Source organism: Clarias gariepinus, chromosome 12, assembly GCF_024256425.1.
Source record: "Clarias gariepinus isolate MV-2021 ecotype Netherlands chromosome 12, CGAR_prim_01v2, whole genome shotgun sequence".
Lineage (NCBI taxonomy): Eukaryota > Metazoa > Chordata > Actinopteri > Siluriformes > Clariidae > Clarias > Clarias gariepinus.
The window spans coordinates 12564479-12588616 of NC_071111.1; the positions used below are offsets into that span (position 1 = coordinate 12564479).

Below are 24138 nucleotides of genomic sequence, written 5' to 3' on the forward strand. Positions count from 1 at the left end.
AAAGAAGTATATAAACTCAAATATAATCGACTGGCGAGACAGTTGTGTAACTCAACACCACCAAAAGTTAGGATTCCACGTATCGGTGGTATGTCGTCCGACGGCGTCCTAGTTCAGTGTTCAGCGTAGAACCCTATTTTAGAGGATTTCACTAGAACCACCTTCAAAAACTAGACCTGTTAATCATCCAAAGTATCTATAAGGAACTCTTTCTGTTTCTAAGAGTACTCAGTATTAACATTTAAAGATGGATGTGTTTGAGATCCCACTAACCCAATGCCACTTCACTTTAGGTATGCCACTGTTTCTTCGAACAGGATTTTTTTCCTACTGTTTTACATTCTGATCTGTGTGGAGTTTGTGTATGTGCGTGTGTGTGCACGTGCACACATGTGTGTGTGTGTGTGTGTGTGTGTGTGTTCTGCTGTAGTTATGGTATGCCGAGGAGGCACGTGTTAAATGCGGCTTGGCTCAGAGGACTGTTCTTCTTGCCACAAACATTCCACCTTTACCCCAGTCGCCATGGAAACGTTGAACAATATTATGGCACCATAGTACAGGGAGACCTTGTAATGTTTTATAATGTTTGTAAGGATCTATAAAATGTCTACATATAGACTAGAGGCCCGGCTTCTCCTGCCTCATTCTTTACGGTATACGAACTGCAAAGGTAAAGATATTTTATGCATCTTTGGAACATTCATAGCAAAAACAGATGTACCTGCCACAATAAAGCTTATTCTTTTGCATAACACAGACAACAAAAATAAGAATAGGAAGTAATTAGTACTGTAGCATGGAACAGAATCTAGTTATAATTATGCATTAGTAACATTAGTAAAGGTGTGGGAATGTGCAACTGTAGTAATGAAGCTCATAGGAATAACAAGTACTTAAAAATGCTGAAAGATTGAACAGTGTGTTGCTTTTTTTCTTCCCCATGATGGCAGTGTTGTACAAGCACTAGTACGAGTATGAGTGTATGTGTGTGTGTGTGTGTGTGTGTGTGTGTGTTGAATTCTGTTAAAGAATTTATGTGTGTATAATAATTTAATTCAACTTTTTTTTACCTGAAAGGAAAAAAAAGAAACCCATTGCTTGTTTACAGACAAGTGGATGTGCTCGTGTTAACCTGTCAGCCGGTTCAGATGTACATCCCGCCCTCTTGTAGTACAGTTCCGCTTGAGGATAGTGAATAATTCATAGTAGTTACTGGGGTAATATGCTTGACTGAAATAATAATGTTGGAGTTTAAGGAGGATAAGAAAGAAAACCAGCGACAGGAACAACTGTGACATGGATCAGAGTATGACATCACAGTATGTATGACCTCACAGTCACTAATGGAGCAAAGGTACAGACTCAAGATACAAGCACCATCTGTGACAGAGAATCATCACCCCACAGTCTCTACTATGGTGTAGTTATGATGTAACAGTATTGGGTCTGTGTATGAGACAGGGAAGCGCATTGGCTGCTGGTCATCTCAGGGACACTGATGGTATGATACTACCGCTCTTTATTTATACGAAGGACTGATTACTGATTATTACTCAAATCTAAATTATTTAATATTTGATGTAATTACTATGTGCTCGACAGTCGATAACCATGGTTCAGTCGATAACCTTGTGCACAGTCGATAACCAGGTGCAGCAGTGTGGACAGAGATCAACAGATCAGAAAAAACAGTTGAGCAACTGAAAAGGGAGAGAATTTCTGCACGAAGTAGCTTCACCAAGCAAGCTAACTTTCTCAACAGAGAAGCTTTAAAAAAAGAATTCAAAAAGCTCTCCACTGGAGCAAGGAAAGTTTTTGAAATCAATGATGATTACAAGGCTGGGTTACTGGCAGAGATTAAAGCTCACAGAGAAGACAGTGCAGAGGTATCGCTTTCAGCACAGCAAGAAGCTGATTTAAAAAAAAACAAAGGAAGAATGTAATGCAAGGCTTGAGGAAATTGACGAGCTAGTGCAAGCTAACCTCTGGAAAAGATATGGACAAGCCTAGATGCCAGCTACTATCTCCGCGGCAGAGACAGCTTTTGAACGCGCTATCACCGTGCATGTCGATACCAGTAGTATGCAACTGGAGCTCTTGATGAGACTGGTGAAAGAGGCAACCAAGGCTCTGGTGACCTGGGAAAGATGGACCCCAACAACTGTAAGAGCAGAGTTAGAAGCAAGAAAAAATTTATTTGCATGTACTCAAAGGATTACAGAGAATGCACAAGCATCAGAAACAAGATTGACAAAGAGCTCAGGTTTTCCTCTTACAACACAGCTGCTGACATCTTCAGAGTGCTGGAGAACCGCTATGGACACAAAACCACAATCCCCATGGAAATTGTCGAGGAGCTACAGTAGAAAGGATTCCTTCTGTGAGAGATAATCAACCAAAGAGGGCTATAGTGGTAATCCAAACAGTAGAAAAAGCCCTGGCAGATCTCACGGACCTTGGAAATATCAGTGCAATTAAGAACCTACTTGTGACAAAAGTCCATTAAGAGCAAGTTACCTGAGTTTGTGGAAAAACAATGGTTAGTCTACATGACGAATCCCACAAATGGTATCACACCAGAGAAACACTTTGATGCACTACTAAAGTTCTTAAAGAAAGAAGAAGAAATTCTTGAAATGCTTGAGCAGAGCTCAAAATCTCAGAAAAGGCAGAAAGGCCAGAAAAAAAGTCTGAGAAGTATACCTTCACCAGAATGACAAAGAAAGTTTTTACAGAAATTGGATGCGTTGTGTGTTAAGAAAAGAAGCATAAAGACAAAATCTTCTTCTGCAAAAAGTTCAATGAACTAAAACTAGCAGAGAAGAAATCCATTGTAATGGAACTGGGTGCATTTAAAAGTGCTTGGGATGTCACAAGGATAGTGACAGGTCCAACGACAACTATCTTTGCAGAAACAAAGACTGTAAAAGGGGAGCCTCATCAGACCACCATTACCTCCTTTGTCCAAAAGGGGAACTCAAGAATATGGGTGGAGAAAGGGCCACCACCAAAATCCCCAGGAAAGGAAGCAGGCTTACAGAAGAGCAGGAGGAGCTTCTGGCTGAACTCTCACCAGAACTAGGAGAAAAGTTTAAGACTGCTCTGAGAGAGAAAAAATGGGACTTTTAGTCGGGAGTGGGTTAAAAGAACTATTATGATGTTGATGGAAGTAACTGATAATGCAGCACAAAAAATGGCACTCTGATAGAGTAATAAATGGCACTCTGACAAATAATAATATGCACAAAGCTGCTGATAGACTCAAGTTAGGAGGAGAGAAAGTTACCTTGGTGGTTTATGGGGTTGGCAGGATGGCCATTAGAGTGAGCACAAAATGTTACCCCCTTAGGATTAGAGTCAAAACTCACAAGGGGTCGGTGAAGGCTCACCGAGAGGGGAGACTCGCACCACAAGAAATGAAAGTCGTGGGAGATCTTGTCCTATGGGACAGTGCATTGGGGAAAACTGTTGCTGGCGCACACCCAGATCTGTTTGAGGAGGTGGATATGACGGCACATAACTGAGACACATTTTGGTTCATGAGGGCAGCTGCAGTCACGTATGATAAAATCTTGCTCCAAAGATGAAATGATGAAATGCTGAAGCTCCAAATATTCCCAAGATAATCCAAAGAAAAGTCTGAAAACAAAAAGCTTACTGGCAAGTAACCAGGATTTTCTTGAGTGGTGGAAGTGGGACAGTATCGGGACAGCCTGCAAACCAAAGTGTGGTAGGTGCCGTTGTGGTAACTGTCAGCCTGAAGGAAAAGAAATGACTCTAGCAGAAGAGAAAGAACTTGAGATCATAAGAGAGGGTCTCACCTATGTTGAAAAAGATTTTCCACAGTAAGTCTCCACACTGGCATACAAAGTATCAATGGATTCAGGACCCATCCACCCTTCCATACAACAGAAGTGGGGTGGAAAGTGCTTTCCTAAGAACAGAACTCAAGAGAGTACCAGAATAGCGAAGTATTTATGCAATTCAGGTCCATGATATGGTCGAAAGAGGAGCAGCGATGAAACTCACTAAGGAGGAGATTGAGAAGTGGAAGGGACCAGTTTGGTATGTCAGCCACTTAGTGGCACCAAACCCCCACTCAACAACCACTCCGGTGCGGCTGGTCTGGAATAGTAGCCAAAAATTCAATGGACGGAGCATGAATGATCTCCTGCTAAAGAGCCCAGATGTACTCAACCCTATCAGAGCTGTCTTGCTTCGATTTAGAAAGGGTGTATTTGCTTGGAGACATTAAGAAGATGTACAACTCTGTCTGGCTCGAAGAGCATGAAATGCATCTCCACAGGTTTCTTTAGAAAGATACAGAGAAAGAAGAAATAGGCGAGTATGCCATAACAAGGGTCAACGTCGGAGATCGCACTGCACTGTGCAATTAGCTATGCGTGAAACAGCACGATTGGCAAAGTTTGTTCATTTGAAAGAGGAGCGCAGAGTACTTGAGGAGGATAGCTAAGTGGATGATGTCCTCACATCCCACAATGATAGAGAGAGACTGACCATGATAATAAATGGACTTGAAGAAATTCTGACAGCCGGCAGATTTGCACTCAAGCCATGGGTTAGGTCCGGGCAAAGTGGGAGGCAAGTGATTGGTGCACAAACTCAAAGTCAAGCGAACATACTTCCGAACCAGATGAAGGAAGAAGAAAATAAAGCTTTGGGAGCAGCGTACTTGGTAGAAGATGACAAACTCTACATCATGACTTACATTAACTTCTCAAAAAGTAAAAAGAAAATGAGAACAGGCTAGAAACTTCTTAAAGGTGAAGTGAAACTGAAAACCCCCAACCCGACCTGGAGACAGCTACTAAGCCAGGTTCCTGGGCTCTATGACCCAATTGGTCTCATTATGCCTGCCAAGCAAAAGGCGCAATTCTTGTCAGGAAGGCATTTCAAGAGACAGGAAATGGGACAAACCTAACTTGACAAACCACTTTCTGGAAATCTCAGAAATAAGGCCATCAAACTCTTCGAGAAGAATTGGCGGATGAAAATGAACATTGGTTTTACCTAGTAGACCGTCAGATTGTGCTGTGGGCAATTCAGTGTAATAGCTATTGGTTCCAGACGTTCTTTGCAAACAGAGTTGGGGAAATCCAAAAGGCTGAGCCAGCAAGTGCCTGGTGGTGGATCCCAGGAAATGGCCCTGGAAAATCGATCCTGCAAATTCTCCTTACAGGAATAGGCACCACTGTTCGCATTGTACAGTGAGCGTCACAGACAAGACAGAGAAAGTCATGAAGAAATTGAAAATCAAGATTCCTGTGACCATCGATCGTCTTGGTTCCTGCAGAAAAGCAGGCAGAAGAAAAGAAAATGTGAACTACTTGGGTTCAAGATCTAGTTGTTCAAGTGGAAGGTGTAAAGCTAAAATAAGTGAAATGATGGAGCTGGAGTTATTCGACAAGGAATCACCTCACAATCCCACTAATGGAGCAAAGGTACAGACTCAACATACAAGCACCATCTGTGACAGAGAATCACCACCTCACAGTCTCTACTATGATGTAACTATGATGTAACAGTATAGGGTCTGGTCTGTGTGTAAAAACCTGGATGTAAGAGACTGCAGTCAGTAACATGTGAGACAAGCGCATTGGCTGCTGGTCATCTCAGGGCCACTGATGGCATGATAATACCGCTCTTTAATTATACGAAGGATTGATTACTGATTATCTCTCGAATCTGAGTTATTTGATGTAATTACTTTAGTAATTATTATTTAAGTGTTTGCAGGTTTTACCAAAAAAAAAATAATATGACATTGTGTATTACATTTTTCCTTAAAAGTTCATGGATTAACATGTGTTAAGCTTAGTTAAATAATTTTGTTATTGTATTTGTTTACATTTTATTGAACTAATATTTATTAGAAGAAGTAATTTTACTATTATTTATCAGAAATAATGATGTACCTTTTTTGTCACTTTTCATTTAATGTTTAAATAATTGTTGTGTAACCTGCAAAGCTGTCAGACACAAGAATTAAAAGTGATTCCAGAGTTGATCCTCATGTAGTTGGCTATGGCTTTTTTCGAATTTGAAGCAGAGTCTGATGTGCAAATTCCCAGATAACTCGACGTTGTCGCCTGGTTCCTCCAGGTTCTGGGTTCGATTCCCGCCTTGAGTCTGTGCACATGGAGTTTGCATGTTCTCCGCATACTTGGTGGGTTTCCTCTGGGTGCTTTGGTTTCCTCCCATAGTCCAAAGACATGCAGATTAGGATAATTGTTGTTCCCAAATTGCCCCTTCAGTGGATTGGCACCTGGTCCAGGGTGCACCCTGTCGCACACCCATATCCAAGTCTCCTGGGATAGGCTGCAGCCCCCACCTCACCAACCCTGAAGCAGTACAGACGATGAGTGGGAGTGAGTAAGAAAGACAATCCGCTGTGTGGCCTTGTAAATGTAAATTGTACATGAATGTAAGACTTGTCCCGCTCTATGCACGGCATGATTCTGTTGGTTTAAGAAAATTTAAGAATATTGTTGACAGCCACCTGAGTCTGGCCAAACAATCCACTGCGCCGCACCTGTTTAGTTTTTTTTTATATATATATGTAAATCTACAGTAGGCCTCAAATCTTTAAACCGACTCAGGTGGAGGTGTGGTCTGCTGGAGCAGCACATGTGGTAACATTCACTTCCCCGTAAAGGCTTTAGCAGAAACCATAACAAAAGCTTCAAAGTCTGGAGAAACGGCTGCTCTGTGCAGACACCGCGGGCTTGCCAGTCACGCATTTGTTCGACCCTGCGAAAGAACAGCCATGTCGAGTGTATTAACCACTTAACAACAAATAACTAGACATTTATAGAACAGCTTTATGGCACTGCAGTGCTCTCCAGAACAACCAGCCATTACTAGAGTACGTGGACACGTGACGTCCTAAAAGGTATGAAAAAAAATTATTTGTATAGATACTTGTAGTTTATGAGACACTCTCAAATGCCATGCAGACATGGAGAAAAAAGGCCTATTATGTGTGGTATTGTTGCCATTAGGTATGGACCATGTTCAAACATTTGTCATGAAACTCTAGAGCTGCTCAAGTCTCAGGCAGCTCGTTTGAGAGTGTGTACGATGGTGGAGAACAGCGAGCGGAGAGGGAGGCTCCAGCCGTGCGGTCTGCTCTCGCCGCCAAGTCTGTGCTTCATTAAAATGAGGTCATTTACAAAACCAGGGAGGAAAAAAGGGGGAGAATAAGAAAGAGTGAGTGAGAGAGCGAAAGTGGGTGGGGGGGGGGCAGCAAAATGAAACCAAAATGAGTCACAGAGAGTGTGATCCAGAGAAAGCAACAAGACAGAGACAAGAGGAAGAAGAGGAAATCGTTCCTCGATGACTACACAAGCATGGCCCAGTTGTGTGTGGTGGCACGCGAGCCCACAGGCAGTGACAGCAAGATGAGTCAGGACCGCCAACATGACTCAGGGACAGTGTGAAGCCAGGCACACCCTCGAACAGGAGCGCTCGTACTACACACCCACACACACACGGTGCAAACACGAGCAGCCATGTGTGATTCATAACTGTCCGATTCATAAATACTGATTCATAAACAGTCCGATTCATAAACATTTCACTGACATCCTGTACATTTTTTTTTTTTTTGCGGGCTAGAGAGAGAAAGAGAAACATTGCCTTTTCATTCATCACGATGAAGCCACTCTGAGTCATTCATGCCTTTGCTGCCATTCATATCAACTGTCCTGTACACAAACACATCTCCATGTGATTCAGCCGCTCGTTGCCGTACACTCACCCCTGGAAATGGCTCCAAAAATATAAAATGCACACAAACTCTCAGCCTCATTTGTCATGAACCTTGTTCACAAATACCTGCAGAGCTATGAAACACACATAGACGGCACCGTACACAAACAAGGGAAACCAGACACACTCCTGTCCCGCCCTTCGTCTGGGGTCTGCGGTCACGGGTTATACAACCTGCCATTTTAATGTACTGTGACTCACTCACGATGCACAAAATCAGGTTACGGAGACCAGCTCAACTGTAAATCACTAGTTTAACCTAATCACAGGTTATATTCCGGGGTTAAACTGGGGGTGAAATATTGGCATTAGCTGGGACAGGTTTTTATTGTACATATTAATTTAACATTTCTACCTTTTTATTCTTCATAATACAGTGAGTGCAGATATAAGATGCGAGATCATACTTTCAGGGTATTTGTTAGCATTGAGCAATTCTAAAATAGCATTCAGGTTATATGAATCCATTATTAAAAGGCAAGATTGAGTGTGGCATGTGATATCCTGTCAAATTAAATCATACAAAAGTATAAAATAGTTACTTGATTAATATACTTAAATCAGATTTTTAAGTACCTGTACTAAACTTGCGCGCTTTATCTTTAAACCCTTTTGGCTTTTACTTACTACTACATTTCTATGCATTGCACTTATTACATTTTAAAGACTACATCGGTACATTTCTCTGTAGAGGCATTGTTGGCTCAATGGTAGGTTTCTCACTTGCCATGATGGAAGCGCCGGATTCAATTCCCACCCAAGTGCCGGCCACAAGCCCGAATGAAATGGGGTTCCATTAGGAAGGGCATCCGGTGTAAAACTAGTTCCAAAGTTGTGTGTGGATTGGATGGTCCGCTGTTGATGACCCCTTGACTTGGGCAACCAAAAGACCAACAACATCACTACATTTCTCTGTAATCATATTGACAGGAACAAAATAATTTCGCCAGATTAATGTTCACAACATTGATGGGCAGGTTATTATGAAAGTACTGATTGGCTGGCACACCACAGTGATTAATAGGTTTCTGGGCAATGGATCCTAACCACTTGGTCACCAGGCAGCAGATTTTTCTGGATCCTTTATCAAGTGTCTTAATAAACTAACTTGATCTAGCTAACTAGCTTATAAAGTAAACAAAATATTTGTTTTGGTGTACCTTTTAACCACATATGGCCTATGTTTAACCGCGTAGACTACTTGCATTGTACAGGATAGCAACGGAAGCAACTAGCTAGCTAACCTACCAAAAAGAGGCTAACAATGCTACCTGGCATGGTGGCATAGTGGTTAGCAATAACTTTGCACCTCCAGGGTCCTGGTTCGATTTCCACCTCGGGTCTGTGTGCATGGAGTTTGCATGTTCTCCCTGTGCTTGGTGGGTTTCCAGCAGGTACTCCGGTTTCCTCCCACAGTCCAAAGACATGCAGATTATGCTTATTGGATCTAATAAGTTTCCAAATTGCCCGTAGTGTGAATACACATGCATGAGTGTGCATATGTGTGTACCCTGCGTATGACTGGAACACCATCTAGGCTCCAGCCCTCCCATTAAGTCATGCCAAATCTTTCACATTTATACGATCAACAGCATCAACTTCAATTGCATTTAAAATACTGTGTTAAATGCCTGTGTTTAGTACTTCAAGCTGAATAAAATTAAGTGGCACTTAAAGGCCAATACTTACACTTTTGCTTGCGTATTGAGTTTGTGTACTTCTGGGTATATGTCCTAGTGCTCCTGGAAAGGGCTCTGTATCCACCACGACCTTAAAAATGTCAAAGATAAAGTTGAAAGACTCGTATCTACTCAAATATTGTGTTTGAAAGACCAGTATGTTTAAAAAGTTTCCATAATCTGGACCTAACCTTTAACTGGGTGAAGAATCATTTGTGGTCATTTCCTTGGGCATCCAAAATAAAGAGTGAAAAAAGTCTTGGAAAAAGTATTGAAATTTCTAAATTTTTAACGATTTCAATGAGTTCAATGAAGCATTACGTGTTTTTTTCATAACTACATGTTTTCTACAGTGTCAGGTGGAGAGACGGATTCCGCTCCTTGCTCTGTCACAAGATATGGACACGGAGACGTCTTTATACTGTACAACTGTCTATTGATCTATATGTACCAAGATGATTCACATGCAGTTACAATGTCTTTAGTCTATTGTGTTGTGGAAGAATGAAAGGCAGCGCTAATGTGCTCAGGGCACCTGCGTGAAGGACAAAGGATCCAAGTGTCTTTTTTCAGCGCTTTTTATTCATTCCATTCAGGGTCCATGGCATGGATGTGCTCCATCACCAGGTAACTGGTAATCAGACATCCTTTTTCCTGTATGAGACAGAAAGGAGAGAGAAAAAGAGAGAGAGAGAGAGAGAGAGAGAGAGGAGGAAGGAAGGAAGAACTTTAGCCATTTCATTTTGATGGATGGGTGGGAGGAAATAGATAAAGAAAGGGTGACATCCTCTCTCCCAGAACCGTTCATCTGTTTCAGTAGATTTAAAAAAGAATCATTGCGCCATCTTTACAGATGTCTGCTCAGGCTTTTGTGCTTTGATGCACAGGCTAATAAGATGGAATGTGTTGTGAAAACCACTGGATGACATAAGATGAGCAGAGCAATTAGGATATTGAAAAGAAGATATCTGCTTGCTTCATGCTCCCAAAGTAGTCTTCATTTAACTGTTTTATTGTGCTGTTATGACCCTGCTAGGGGCCAGAATGGCTAGCCTTAATCCCTCTCCGTTAATCCTGTGCAGGACGAGACAGGAACGAGTTCTGGTCTTCCTCACAAGCAGACACCCACAAGGGTCATTTCCAAACACTTGTCTGCAGGAAGCACCCAGGCACAGAGTAGCCTCCGAGGGGACTTCCCCATTTGCCCCTTTGGATCCCCCTCATATCCCAGACACTCAGCAGAGGCAGACAGGGAAAGAGCAATGGTCCATCATGCAGCCACTAAAAAGCTGTGTTTTTAATCAGACTTTAGACATGGGAAATGCACTTTCACACTGATCTCCAAAGAATCTCTGTCATTCCAACAGTTTGGGTCCACATGAGTTTCTGAAGCCCCTTTTTGTTTGTCTGGAATCAATAAAAAAAAATGGAGGGATTTTATCCTGAGCACATGAGCTTTTTTTTTCTTTCGCTGATGCCTCCTCTGATTTCAGATATGAAATCACAATGCTTCATCTACGCATCCAAGCCGAAAAACAAAAATCCACAAAAAGGGTGTCTCAAAAAGAGTCATACACGTGTAAGAGTGGAACTGGGTGAAGTGGATGTCACGTGGCACTACTCATTGTCTTTTTTTTTTTTTGTCCTCCCTCAAGGAGATACAGAAGTCAGACTTCCTGAAAGTCCCGAGAGGAATACTAAGGTTAAATATTTACTCAAGAGGCTGGGAAGTGGCTGTACAGGGTGTGTGTGCATGTGTATGCAAGTGGAGAAGGTTATATCCTATTTTTACACTAAAAACCCCTGGGTTTATAATGGTGTGAAAAAAAAACATGCTCGTTGTTAGAGACAATACTGCTGCTTATGACATAGTTTTTCTTAATAAGCTGCCCCTATAAGACATTAGAGGTTTTTTTAATTTAGCTCTTAAAATGATTAAAATATGCATGAAGAACTTAAGTCAGAAAAAAAATAGGATAAATAGACTAAGATCAGATGTTGCATATTTTGCTTATTTTCCACAAATATTCATACAAATATTACATCTTTATGATTGCGAAATAATTATTTGCTCGCATTTTCACTTGCACAATTTGTGAACCGCTCCAGCAGTGTATAATCAAGCTCAATGACAAATATCATTTACATTACCCAATCTAAAATAGGACAAACACAATAGTCTAGCCTCGAGGAAGATGAGGAAGAGGTCTTACTGGACCTCTTCCGGAGGATAAAATGTCTCTCAACTTTTGCCAGGATTATAAAAATAATTAATTAATTATTCATACCCCATCACACGTCAACCAAAACCTGCAGGCCTATCTGTTTAAACGTTCCTTTCCTTTGCTAGTTATGTCCTATACCTGCAGAGTGAGTAAATTGACTAAAATTGTTGGGCAGGACTGAAGAAGCGCTCCACTGTTTCACTGCTGGGGCTCATGGAGCTCATGGCAGCACATGAATTGCATCAGGAGGGTGCGTGAAAGCTGAGCCTGAGCCAGCGCTCGGCAGCAGCTGCATGCAGACACATAGAGCAGGAAGTGTGTTTTATTTGCTCAGCGGAGAGAACGGACATCCTTTAGAATGGAAGATATAGGAAACGGCCAATTAAGTACATGTGCAAGAGCTCACCTCAGTGAGAAAGGAAAAAGAGACAAACAGAATGTGTATATTTATTTTCTCTTTAGAATACTGAAACAATGTTGGATTTAGTCAGAATGCATTTTTGAGAATGAGCCATTTTGGAAGGTTTAAAGTGTTATGTAATACAATCAACTTCATATTAAAAAATGAGCTCTTCCTTAAAATAAATGTTTAAAATAAACAACACATGCAATGAGTAATACTTTAAATGGCAATGTGTAACGAGCCTGGATAGCACTTAAAGAGTTTGACAGCAAAATGAGATAAGTCCATTTTTTTTTCACTTTTTACAATTAAAGCAATTAAAGAAATAGTGCAAACTGACTATTTCGATTGAGTCACAAGGATTTTAGGTTTAAGGGCAAATCCCACAATATTCTTTGGTTAAAGCGTAGTGGTAAAAAGGGTTCTAAGTATTTTTAGTTGAGCACCGACAGAACTGGAAGAAATGAAACAACTAATTTTTTTATGGACGTTTCACTCCCAGTACAAGTACAGAAGTTGTTCACCCAGAGAAAGACTCAAATGTTTTGACTGATGGAAAGGAACATTTTCTTTATGGAAATATAACGTTCATGTTGTAGTGCACATTATGCATTGCTCTACTTTTACATTTGCATAACATTTAAACCTTCTTAGGGTTAAAAGACTAGTTGAAGGTCCATACATTAAAAAGTTCTTGTTCAGTAGAAGGCAGTTGTCTCCCCTGCGATGGATTGGATGTTTTCAAAAACTGTTACTTTTTAACCATTTACAAAATGGAAAGTGAGCAACAGGAAGAAAAACCTAAATCAAATAAAAATTTGGTGTGACTAGCCTTTGGCTCCAAACCAGCATCAAATCTTACACTTGCAAGTCAGATATTTTGTTGGATCAGCATCAGGTGTATAATTAAACAATTTAACCAAGCAGGTGCTAACGATCATCAATTTAATTGAGACCTAGGGCACAAGGCAGGGTACACTCTGGACAGGGTGCCAATCCATCACAGGGCACACACACATTCACACACACTACAGGCAATTTGGAAACACCAATTAGCCTAATCTGCAGGTCTTTGGACTGTGGGAGGAGACCGGAGTACCCGGAGGAAACCCACCAATCACAGGGAGAACATGTAAACTCCATGTACACGGAGACGGCAATCGAGCCTGGCTGGGAATTGAACCCAGACCCTGGAGGTGCAAGGCGACAGTGCTAACCACTACACGCTGACAAATTACTGCTATACAAACCTTAGCAAAGCCACCACTATATTTACCTTGAATTCAGTCCTACATTTTTTTGATTGTGCTTAAATTGCTTATGTACACATTTATGTGAATTTTTTATTTTTCAGTAAGCACACCATATCATATCACATTAGATCTTTCACAATATGGAGTAAGGGCACATATAAGTACACTTGGCCCCAAAGTCCGGTATGTTTGCTTGATGTTAACACTGTGTACTTTGGCTTGGCATGGATCAGTGTACTAGGGTTTGTTTTCATTTAAAAAGGTGATATCAAGCACAGTACGGTCTACTCTAGCGCAGTTCAAATCAAGTATGAAAGCCAACCATACCTAAACTTGGATTGGACCTTTGTTTAGAACATATGTACAGTATAGAACCGTATGTCTCCTACGACATGTACCACATCTTCATCATCCTCAGAACTACACAGCCGTAGCGGATGAAGTAGGAAGGCAGATGAGAAGGTCACTCTTGACATTTCAGCAATTTTAAAGCAAAGTGAGAAGCTTGAGTTCTTTGTACTCTTCTTCTCTTTGTGTTACCTGATGGCTCGCAATCCAACTACGTACATACAGTACTGCCACCTGCTGTATTGGAGAATGTAAATTTGGAAATACTGTATATGGAACATTATTACTAACGAGAAAGTTGACCAGCCAGGATGAGTGGAGGGGCTGAAAGTACCCTTAGTCTCCAGCTTTGGTCAGAAATCATGAGAACATATACATTATATGGACACATTTATGTGGACATCTGTGTATTGAACATCCCATTACAACATCATGGGTTTTGAGTCATTTCCCCCTTTATTCTTATAATAAAGTCTAATGTGTAGCTGTGGGGATTTGCCTATTTAATGACATTAGATCAGGCACTGTTTGTGTCAGGTGAGAAAGTTCGAGGAGGAGGTTGGTATTCACCCAAAAGTTGTTTGGGCTCCTTTGTTCCCGTGAAGGAAAATTTTAATATTACAGTTGTGTGCTTCCATTTTAGTGCCAACACTTTGGGTGACGTGTGTCGGGTGTCCAAATAATTTTGCCTACACAGTGGTGTGTGTCCAAAAGTATTGAAGGAAAGAGTTAAATGTAATGTTTTAAAGAAATTGCTATACAACAATCAACATTTAGTATTAAGTCCCCTATTCTTTAAAACCTACTGGAGCCAAAAAAGACATCTAAAGTAAAAATAGATTATGCCTTCATCTGTATGGTAAAATTACAGATTATGTTATGACATAAAGAAGAAGGCAAGCTGACCCTTGAATTTTTTTAGACAATGTTCATCAAATATGGAAAATAGAAAACAGCATGCCAGATTTATGAAATAATGAAAGTATAGAACACATACTATCAGATACTTCTTGAAATGCTGGCATTTAAGATTCTTAGAATGGAATAGTTGTTGGAATTGTTCAAACAGAATTCTTAAACGGTTCTTCAACTAATATTTGAACACTGCATGGAATAACTTTGGGTTTATGGGATTTTCTGCTTGGCATGTCAGTGTGTGTCTGGAGCTGAAAAAGGCAGTGGATTCAACCTCGCTGTGGTTGTAAAGAATGGGAACCCCATTTCATGGAAAAGAGGAAGAGGTGGAAAGACCACCTCAAAATGTGGTTGTGGTAGAAGTTAACTCCCTCTCCACCAAGACGGCAAGCTTGTTCCCACCTCCTCCTCCTCCTCCGCCTCCTTCTTCTTCTTCAAGTGTTGCCTCCCACTTTGCCCCTCATTTCCCTGCCTCATCATGGGTCAGTCTGGAGCTATTAGTAAGCAGCTGTATGATGTGTGCTGTCCACTCCAAAGGGGTGAGCGAATGTATTGTGCAGAAGGAGGTGCTTGGAAAAAGTAAAGGAACTTGTCATTGCACATGGGATGGCGTGGCTTTGAAGTACAGGCCTCCCTCTTACTCTGAGGGGCCATAGTAGATAAAGGTCATGGTCTTATGGGTGGGCCATATCTGTCCAGCAAGGGTGCCAGAGAGAGAGAGAGGCAGTACAGCAGAAACCCTTTCAGAAACCCTTTCAGTATATCTGTTAAGGATTTTCAACAAATCATTACGGAGATTTAAATAAAAATGAAAATCTCCGTAATTTAACAGTTATTCGGTTGTGCATGATGGAGGGATCTATGAATTCATTTTATAATACAAAGTGTGTTTATAATTAGGCTGTTTGAATATTACACAATTTACACTGTTCTGTAGATTACTGCGTGTATAGTATTTATGCTCAAAAACATTACTATACTGAATACTATAGTTTATAATCATACATTCGAAGCTTTAAACAGTATTTTTATATACTTTTGATTGAATTTCTATTTGAAGGAGATATTAATAGATCATTCAGCAAATCTTTTAGTTTCTGAACTGGTTTGGTGATGAGTAAAAAAACATTCATTTGCCTTAAAAAATGTTGGTATGTCAATAAAAGTTAGATTTCTCAGGTACCAACATCATCAACACTAGCTGCGATTACCTGCAGGATTTAATGCAGCAAAGCAAATCTGTAAAGATCTACACAATAGATGCTCACTCAAGAAGCTCAAGGAAGGTTCTTCACGATGGACAACATGCCCACCAAACAATTATCCCAATACAGGTAAAATATATTAAATACGTATTTGGTATTCCATTGATTATATTTTTGTTTTCAATTTTACATAGAGCCTGCCATAGTATGAGTTTTTTATATATTTTTTTCTTTTAAAGACAAAATCCTAAAACAAACAATAGGGTTACCCAGCTGCCCGTACATATCACATGGGTGACAAGTGCAGATGCTTCCTGTCAAGTGTACTGCCTGCTACAATTAAACTCTTTGGCATGCACAACAGATCCAGTTGAATGTAATTTTGGATCAAGGCAGCAAAAGGAAAAGGAATCCAGTGGCTCATTTTTGGGGCTGGATGGAAGGAGCGTCAGTCACAAAGACTTGAACCACTGGCTAGTGTTTCAGTAGGAACAGTAACTAAAGTGACATGCATTGGGATTTCTGGGAAAGGCATCGGTCGATCGAGTTGGAAATTATGGTTGAAAGCACCCATTCAGTGACCTTGATGCTTGGGCATTAAGGAAAAACAGAAGAGCAACTGTTTTTTTCATGTGACTGTGAAAGTAATTGCAGGATGTGATCAGAATGTCAGCAAACGAAGAAACTATACAGGGATATTCTAAGAGGATTGCAGAGTATACATCACACATTACAAAAGACAGATAGACATTTTAGTGGTGTGAAAACCATAGGCACTGGTCTGTAGATGTCAGGGGGAAAGTGGTGGCTCTTGTGGCTTTGTTAAAGTTGAGACATTTGGTTGGCATGGTTTTGGAGCAACTTCATGAATGAGTTCCTGCAAATCGCTACGTTATTCTAACGGATTACCTTCTCCCTATGATGAAGCAATTCTGGCTTTATGGTGGTAGTTTTTTCCCCAAGATTACCCAGTCTCCAATGAATGGTTGATTAGTTTAAAAAAATGGATGTAAATCATTTGGTATGGATTTCACACTCACCAGATCCTGTTGAAAACATGTGGGAGATATTGGTCTGAAGGGTTAGACAGCACTTTCTAAGAATATTGTTAAAACATCATCTGAGAGTATAACTTTTGAAAGAATGGTGTTCATCCTTCCAGTATAAGTCCTAAGATGTGTAGAACGGTGCTAAGGTGCACTGAATTTTTTCTGGTGTTTTGTAGTGACTCAAAAACTTACTAACACATTTAAGTTTTTTTTTTCCTGTCAGAACATTTCCACTGGGATTGAACAAGGCTTGACCTACAGCACAGTTTTAAATATTACATGTAGTTCACCTCACAATAGTGATGGGAAGTTTAGATCGTTTTTATCGTTCAAAATGAGCGAATCTTTTTTTGAGTCATTTAGTTGATTTTGTTCTTTTAATTAGAACTAAAATAACATGTTTTGGCTATAGTTTCAGTAATGAAAATATTACAACGCAGCTAAGGACATATTATGATAAACCGAATGAGCAGCTCACCTCTTATATCTTCTAGTCCGAATCATTAGTTTTTTTATCACGTGACCCCCATAGACAGAAACAGAATTGAGCGGTTCTTCTCTTGAGTCTTCTAGTTCGAGTCGTTCATTATTTTGAATCTATTACACTGCATAGCGTCTATGGGGTTTCAGACAATTCGACTAGAAGACTTCGCTCGAGTTATATTAAAGAAGAACAAATTGTTCATGAACAATCACTACCTTAGAAAAACTATACTAAGAAAAGGTTACCTAAAGCTGACTTGGTTAATTACTTTCCTCAGCAAAAAATATTTAAAGGTGGAATTATTTGTTAAATTATATTTAGCCAAAATTAAAAAGGTATAAATGACTATTTACAGTGTAGAAAATGTAATAACTAGTAATCTTGTAAATCTCTAAGAAACCATTTAAGTACAATGGTTCTTTTAACAGTTTTATAATATTGCCTTTCCAGAAAAAATTTTAATAATAAAAAAAACATGCACAATACATGCTTCACAAAGGACTTCACAGAAAGCAGTAGTCACAAGCACCCATTTTATTGTGCTGTATAAGGCAGTGAATATCTATAAAGAGAACTTTTTTATTTTATTAAACTTTTTTTTTTTTTAACACAAGCAATCTGAAGTGGAATTATAGACAGCAATACTAGGTGAAACAGAGAAAGCCATAAATGTTAGAAAACATTTAAAGTAATATATTAGGCGGAGGAGGCCAAGAACAGACGACCTTCTCTCCCCATAGCTAATGAAACTACATAACATTGCATAATGAAAAGAAAAATGCTTTTGAACAAGGTAAATGTCCAGTCCAACTGTGACTGAAAGGCAGAGATGAACAGACTTATAAATGCATCACCCATAAAAATAGATATATGAACAAAAATATATATTTATAGAATTATATATATTTATATATATAATATGTTCTCCCTGGAGTCAGCCACCTGAATTTAACTGAATTTAAGCAGTTTGAATAATGAGGTAAAAAAAAAAAAAAAAGAGGCCCTCTTGGAGGTAGTAGTGTGTATTCGATTGTACTAGAACATGTTATCAAAGTCGACTTCATTAAGACACCCACAGCGGAAAGCACGTTAACAGTGGCTCATGTGGATACACATTCAAACTAACATATCAAGTCAAGAGAGGACTCGAGAGCATTGTGGCTATTTCTCAGTAATACACATCATCAGACATGTGCATCACAGTGAACAGGCCTTTTTGTTCATGAGTTTCTTTTCCCTAAAGGAGTGAACATACTTCTTGCGAACAGATGTTGTAAGGGGTAAGCAAAAAAATAAAACAAGCCCAAATGCAAACTGTATACATTACACTGCATCTCCAAATAAAACATTGTTTTAGGGGTTTTCAGTATTTCTATAAATACAGATTTAAAAAAACAAACAAAAAAACAGAATCTATATGTAAGTCTGGTTTCCATATGATGCCTCACTGCAGACAGAGTTTACTTCCAGTATGTGAATGTGTCAGCAAAATCTCCACCACTTCCCAGGGTTTGTTTGAAATAAATTTATATATTTCACATTCCGTTCATCCTTTGCATGACTCTTTGGGTTTAACAGTGCATAGTTTTAACTTTTTGTAGCACCTTGTGAAACTTTTGTTTCTTGTCAGTTCCCATTAAACATGGTACAGTAGTGAGATGTTTCAGTCAAAAACCCTTGCATCATAAAGTTAGCATAAACAATGTGCGGATGATGGACAGGAAAATAATCTCTACCTAACCTAGAGCACCAGTAAAGAGACACGTTTCTAGTGAACTTGTTTTCATCATCATTTATTTATATTCTTTTTTTTTTTTTCTATACGTATTGCAAGTAACGTGACCGGCGATACTATATTATTTTGCTCATATGAGCTAAACGCATATCACTGTTGCAGGAAGTATGTGCTCTGCTTTAGGGTTTGACAGAGCAATGGATGTTACTGTAAGTAGGAGTTGCATTTTAAAACTATGCAGAAATCTGCCTTACCCAACTAAATGTTAATCCCTTAATGAATTGTGCTTTTATCTCCCTCAATTTTATTCACTGTTCAGTTTTTGCAGTAATAAATAGCAACATCTACCAACTCTGAATTACGCTCCATTCACATAAATCACATAGAAAAGTTGCATTGCTAGAAAAATGAATGTCTTCACAGTGAGCTAAAATTTCTAATAAAAGTTCAACCCCCTGCATTTCATTTCGGATGCTTTATGCACTTTATGTTTCTGCCATTCGGTTGCTTCGTAATGTGTCAAATGTGAATGTAGCCTTAGTTTTAAGCTGCCGTATTTTAATGCCTATACTGTACCCATACACGTAACCTACTCTTTCAGACAGATTTTTTTTTTTTTTTTTTCCTGCTGAATTTGTAGTGCTGAAATCGTTACAGTGTTCGAGCATGATCTAATATTGGTTTGCAGCTGCCATGCTAAAGGTAGCCACTCCATGCAACTATAAATGTGTCAATACGAGAGGCGTGTCCGCTGCTCCACTAGCTTTCCATGAGGCGCTACCTCAGACCCAGTTGAGAACACCAGTTAACGGTTCAAAGGTTTTCATGATGATAGGCTGCAAAAGGTGTAACATTTCACTACATATGAAGTATTACATATAAACCTGCTTGAACCACTTAACAAGACCAGAAAAATCACATTTGTGTAAAAGACACCAAAAAAAAAAATGCTAATCAAGTATATCTCGATATCTACTAATCTTTCAAAAACATAGTATGCAATATACAAAACCAAAACATATATATATATTTAACCTGAAAAAATGATCAAGTTTTTTTTTCTTCTCCCCCAGGCGGATTAAAACTGATTCAAATTGAATGTTTGTAAAGCATGGATTTTGTGCAGTCCATTTTTTTTTTCAGCATACATTGTTTAAAACTGTGCTGAAACAGACCAGGCAAAATCGTTTCTTTTATCAAGACCGGAGGTAGGTATTTGTCAATTGATTATTAGTCATATTTTTTTCTTTTTCTTTTTGAGGTACATATCTGAATAGTATGTATATCAGAAGAAATCTACACTAAAACTCTAAGGAAAGAGTAGAAAGGAAAAAAAATAATAATAATAGGAGCAGAGAAATTCCATTTGCAATAATATCATTTAAAGTCATACAAGCATTTGATTCATAGAAACAATCGAGTAAATCAGTACAAAACATATTCAAGTTAACTGATGTAAAACAGATGCCCCAGTCGCAGAGAAACAAAAGATTCTTATTACATATAACAGATAAATGAAAGTGTTAAAAAAATAATAATAAGGAAGCAATTTAAAAAAAAAAAAAAAAAGAAAGAAAGAAAGACAAAAAAAAACAGTACGTATTCCCTTAGCTGCTTGAGGAGTTCATCTTGGAATCCAATCACACCTCGGATTTCAGTCATCATCTGCCTGACTCTCAAAATAATTTGCAGAGCTTCTCCGTGCCATCACACATCATTACTATGATTATGATTGTTATTATTATTTTTTTTATTATCATTTTTTTTATTATTACAGGCATTCAGAGAAGTTTTTTTTTTTTTGACATTGGCACTCACTGCCATCCCCTGCTGAGTAATGAGTATTTTATAGCAGCTGATTCGCTGGGTGAAGAAATCGGAGGTAGCTTTGAAATGATGAGGAGACATTTCATGGGCAACAGTGCCGACTGTTCGAAGCCCTGAACCCTTCCGAGGTCAATGTGCTTCATGTTTCTCGAGTTTTGAGGTATAAGTGTGGTTTCTGTTCCTGTCGATTATGTTTCTTGAGGTTCAGTTTTTGAGTCAGATGTGATGACATACTTCCCTTTATGTGAAAGTATCGAATATTATGTCTTCTTTAAAGCTATGTTTTTACAAAAGAGATCAAAAACGGAAAGACGCACAATAACGAATCTATACATGTAAAATGGTAACGAAGATGCCAGGATTGTGTATGTACAGTAGATTGCTGCATGATTGTTCCATAGTTCTGTTAAAGACTTGTGTCTTATTTACAACTTTGCAGGAGTATGTTTTGTCTAGTTTTTAAACTCACCACCAAAGACAGGCTAGGAAAAAAAAAAGGAAATAAAAAAATTAATAATTTTATCTCTCTGAATTAAAATAAACCTTGGAGTGACGCGGTGCTTTTTCTGTAATTATGACACCACTCTTAAAGAAATATTGAACAATATCTAGACTTGTTTTAAGGCAAATATGGTAAAGCTTTGTTAGGTTTTTGGTGAAGGTTTTCAGTTCTATATGTAAACACATACATCTACAAGTTCAGCGTTTAGGTTCTAGGTTCTAAGCCTCATATTACTTACATTTCTTGATGACTCTATGTTAGTGTGTGTTACTCAGGAAAGCCTTTAAAAACCAAAAAACTACTCCTAAGGTTCAAGTCCCAGGGCATTCCAAGTCTCAGGACATGTTAAATATTCACAATTTGTTTCATGGAATTTTCATTATAAGGCGCAGTAATAATAAGGGTTACTACAGCGGTACTTCTGCATACGCATTGTGAATTTTCTACTAAGAGTTTGCAAGAAATTTGGCTCGGGCGGCCGGTACATCCAGTTGCGCGTGCATCCAGAAGCTGTTTAAAACTCGTTTGTTTCAGTGGAAAGCCAAGTGAATGAAGAAAAAAAAAAAAGGTTTCCCAATATGGAATTTCGCCTCGAGAACTCGTCAACGGAACGGATTAAATTCGTATGCTGAGGTACCGCTGTATTGCAAAGTCCTTTTTTTTTCATTTCCTTGTTTTTTACAAAATATCTGACAAATCATTTTTACATTCTATAACATGGCCTTTAAATACATTTATCACATACTATTTCTGTAGTATCACAAAAATATATAACTCATATAATTCATTAAACTTTCTAAAGACTTTTTTTAAAAGGCCATTTGATTTTCAGGCTGATTCCTCAAATCTGCAAGCCTGATCTCCTTTATACACATGAATCATTTTCTGTTATTTATATTATTTTATATGCTATAGGATAGATATCATCAATTTCTATGTAAATATATATATATAAAAGCAGAATGGTTCATTTCTCCTCTGTCTTTGGTGGTGTGACACAGACGTAAGGGGCTTTCTACATGTGTGTGTGTGTGTGTGTGTGTGTGTGTGTGTGTGTGCACATGTGATGGAGTCTGTTGGACGCTCTACCACAAACCTTTTAAATGACAAAACCAGAAAGTTTTTCTTTCTCTTTTGCTAAATGCCTAAAATATCAGTGTGTGTGTAAATGTGTGTGGGTGTGTGTGTGTGTATGTGTGTGTGTGTGGCAAGAGCAACAGCAGCACATCCCATGTGGCTAACCCCTGCACCTCTGTGCTACAGCAGTTTGGAATGCGGAGGTGAGCAGAATTATCATCTGCACTACGGTTGTGTTTTGTTGTTGTTGTTGTTGTTGTTGATGTTGTGTTGTTGCTCCGCGTTCATGCTATGAGGTTTTGTGTGCTGATCACGAAAACAAGACCAAAACAAAAATGAACAAACAAGAACAGACAAACAAACAAACCGAAACAAAAAAACAAAACAAAAAAAATTACCTAATAAATGCAACAAATGAAAACGATTAACAAACTTGATAAACAAAAGTGGAAACTCAACGATAAGTGGTCAAGGCAGTCTTTTCCCTTGAAGAGAGCTGACAGCTGGATGAGGTAGAGGTAAAATGATGTGGTTGTTTAATCCTCCTCGGGCGAGCCCTCGGCCTCCTCCTCTTCCTACAAAGTGCAAAAAAACAGCATTACTTTTATCGCTGCCGTTCCCCCATACACACACACACACACACACACACACACATACATACATACATACATACATACAGACTCGAAATTATGCAAACGCATGAAGCGATATTTTCATATTTGTCTGTTGACGCTTTTAAATCTGGTCTTAAATATTATCTTTTTATCAGAGCTTTCAGGTCGAATTAATTTGTAGCATTTTGAGTTTTGCTTTAAATATAAAGTGCATTATAAATAAAATGTATTATTATTTATTATTATTAATTTCTAAACATGTATGCACCTAAGCATGTGGAGTTCCCAGTACAGTAAAGGTTTGGTTTATTTTAATGACCAAATTTTAATGTCGACTCGACTCTAGCGCTATCTGCTGCTGAGATGGTACGAGAAAGAGAGAGAGAGCAAGAGCGAGCGAGCGTGCACCTTGAAAATGCTAACACCTGCTTTCTTTGAAACACATGAACGATTTGCAGCTTTTCAATCCGCCGCTCATGCAACATGACAGGTCAGCTGATGAGAGTGCAAACCGCTCCTCCATACATAACAGATGCCTGAGACTGACTAGTGTTTCTCTGATCGTCAGGTGAGTGAGTGAGTGAGTAATACCATCCCTCGCTGTCAGCATGCATCTTTCATTTGCAAAGACAGCAAGGGCAGGCAAAAAGAAATCAGTCGAAAGACGTCAGAAATGAGATGAGACGGGATAAACTGACTTGAAAGTTAAACCTAGTGAAAAGCTCTCGCTTTTCTCTTCACATGCACTGAGGAATTACGCTCGTTTCTAAAGTTAGGGTTTTTTTTATTATTAGTTAGGAGACAGGTAGGTAATAAAATAATTCATATAACAAATGATGAAATGATTTCACAGACCATGCTGTCAGTCTGGCGTTTTTATTTTCTCATAATGGTAGGGGTCTCTCTCTCCCACTCTCTCTCTCTCTCTCTCTCTCTCTCTCTTTCTGCTGCTCATCATGGCCCATGCATTCCCACACAGCAACAAATCAGGCTGCAGTTATGCATTCCCACCGCAAAATGGTTCGCACCAG

The 24138-nt window shown here is 39.1% G+C and overlaps 1 protein-coding gene across 1 annotated transcript in view; it reads right to left on the reverse strand.

The window, feature by feature from the left end:
• Positions 1-17871: 17871 nt before the first annotated feature.
• hmga2 (high mobility group AT-hook 2) overlaps positions 17872-24138 on the reverse strand; it is a 32480-nt gene continuing 26213 nt past the window's right edge. Inside the window, exon 5 of the mRNA XM_053508211.1 lies at positions 17872-23068. Within this exon, the coding sequence (XP_053364186.1) occupies positions 23030-23068 (39 nt within the window). The 3' untranslated portion in view covers positions 17872-23029. The remainder of the gene's footprint in view (positions 23069-24138) is intronic.